Genomic DNA, 1,746 nt, shown 5'->3' on the forward strand with positions numbered 1-1,746 from the left:
AGGGAAAGCTTGAAACACACACCACATCTGTTTGAGGGGAAAAAAACGTAGGCTTTCAAGCCATGTGTACTCTCGCATAAGAAAAGGCCATTTCAGGAAATGAGGTGTGTTTCTGTCTTGGGCAGTAGATGAAGGGCGTTGTGGCCCCTCAGACCAGCACAACAAAGGTGGCAGGGGAAGACGGGACTGAGAAGGAGGAATTAGTTTGCTTTCAGAAGCGCACTCCCATTCCGTCTACTTGTCTTCTGTCCTTTAGCAGTCTCCTAGAAAAATAGTATAGTATAAGCAACTCTTTGTGAGTCAAAAATAGCTTATTCACAGATACCAGGTATTCTACCATTATGGATTAAATTTTTGTAATACTTCTATTCTTATATATTAAATGCCTTAGAAAAATGTTTCTAAAGGAGGGGAACACAAATTTTTAAAAACTGTAATCTAAATTATTTTTTGGTAAGAATTTATCCATTCGTTTTTTTCCATGAGCAAAAGAGATGGGAGGTCATAGGAGATGGCACCCCTAATAGGTCTTGATACTGTCATCTTCCCCATCTTCAGCCAGTCCCAGATCACGAACAACCACATGCCCGTCCTACTCAGGGAGGTTTCCGGACTCAAATCAGGAATCTTTCTGGGTGGGATTGCCTTGCAGATCATCGTGTTTTACCCCTGTGCCACCGTCTGGCTCCTAAATTTGATTTTATGCTACTTTCTGAACTGGCTGAGGATAAGAAGCTCCCAAGCATGCTAGGGGGTTGTAAGCACTAAAGAGGGTGTTTTGCCTGAGAAAAACAGAGTTTCTCACCCAGGGTCCTTTCCCTTGGGTTTCTTGGCCTTTTTGATGGTTTTACCAGGCATCCCAAATGGCAATCCATCAGTCAGGTTTTATTTGAAAAGATAATGCACCAGCACAGAATGAGGCTACTGGAAGAGACAAAAAACCAGACAAGGTGGTCAACTGACAAGGGCTTATATTCTAAGCAGGGAGAGAAACATTAGCATATGAAAATAACCAGTGAGCTAGTCATGAAGCTACACAGTTGAACACCCTGAGAGGACGAAGTGCTAAATTGTGTAGTGAGGAGTGAGGCATTTAATAAGGTGCTAATTGTACAATGTAGGCAGGGCGTGTGACAGGAAGAGGGAAGTTGCTCTGGGCTGGGTCCTCAAGGAGGCAGGAGAAGAAGTACAGCTTATTTATTTATTTATTATTTATTTATTTTTATACATTCAATCACTGTATATCATTACAGCTTGTAAAATGAACTTTTTCCAGCATGAATACACTGTATATGAGTCTAATTAAAGATAGTATCATACACGTTATCAGCTTTGACAAGCCATCAAGCGGCTAGAGCGGCAGAGGGGAGTAGAAATAGGTTCTGGAAGTAGAGAGGACAGGAAATACGAGAAGCAGGAAACAATTATAGTCTACATGGGGGAGTGACAGGAAGGACTGGAGAAATTGCCATGCCGAAGACTGATTCTGGCCTCCAAGGCCTTCACATAAAAGGTTGAGGGACAACTGCTGATCTGGACTCACGTGTGCCTTCCCTTCTTCCCTAGGAGCAATGACAGGCACAATAGTAACGGCAGGGAACCTTTCTGCCCACGAAGGTGGCTCTGTCGTCTTACAGTGTCACCTATCCTCCACCACAGCTGAAGTGACTCAGGTCAATTGGGAGCAACAAGACCGACTTCTGGCCATTCATCATGCGGACTTAGGGTGGCATATCTACCCAACCT

General features: G+C 43.5%; 1 protein-coding gene across 1 annotated transcript in view; it reads left to right on the top strand.

Annotated features, from left to right (window-relative positions):
* The window catches only part of TIGIT (T cell immunoreceptor with Ig and ITIM domains), a 17,807-nt gene that overhangs the window by 345 nt on the left and 15,716 nt on the right, over positions 1 to 1,746 (top strand). Inside the window, 1 exon segment of the mRNA XM_006161829.3 lies at positions 1,567 to 1,745. Within this exon segment, the coding sequence (XP_006161891.2) occupies positions 1,567 to 1,745 (179 nt within the window).

The sequence above is a fragment of the Tupaia chinensis genome, unplaced genomic scaffold (genome assembly GCF_000334495.1).
Source record: "Tupaia chinensis unplaced genomic scaffold, TupChi_1.0 Scaffold139218_1, whole genome shotgun sequence".
In the NCBI taxonomy this organism is placed as follows: domain Eukaryota; kingdom Metazoa; phylum Chordata; class Mammalia; order Scandentia; family Tupaiidae; genus Tupaia; species Tupaia belangeri.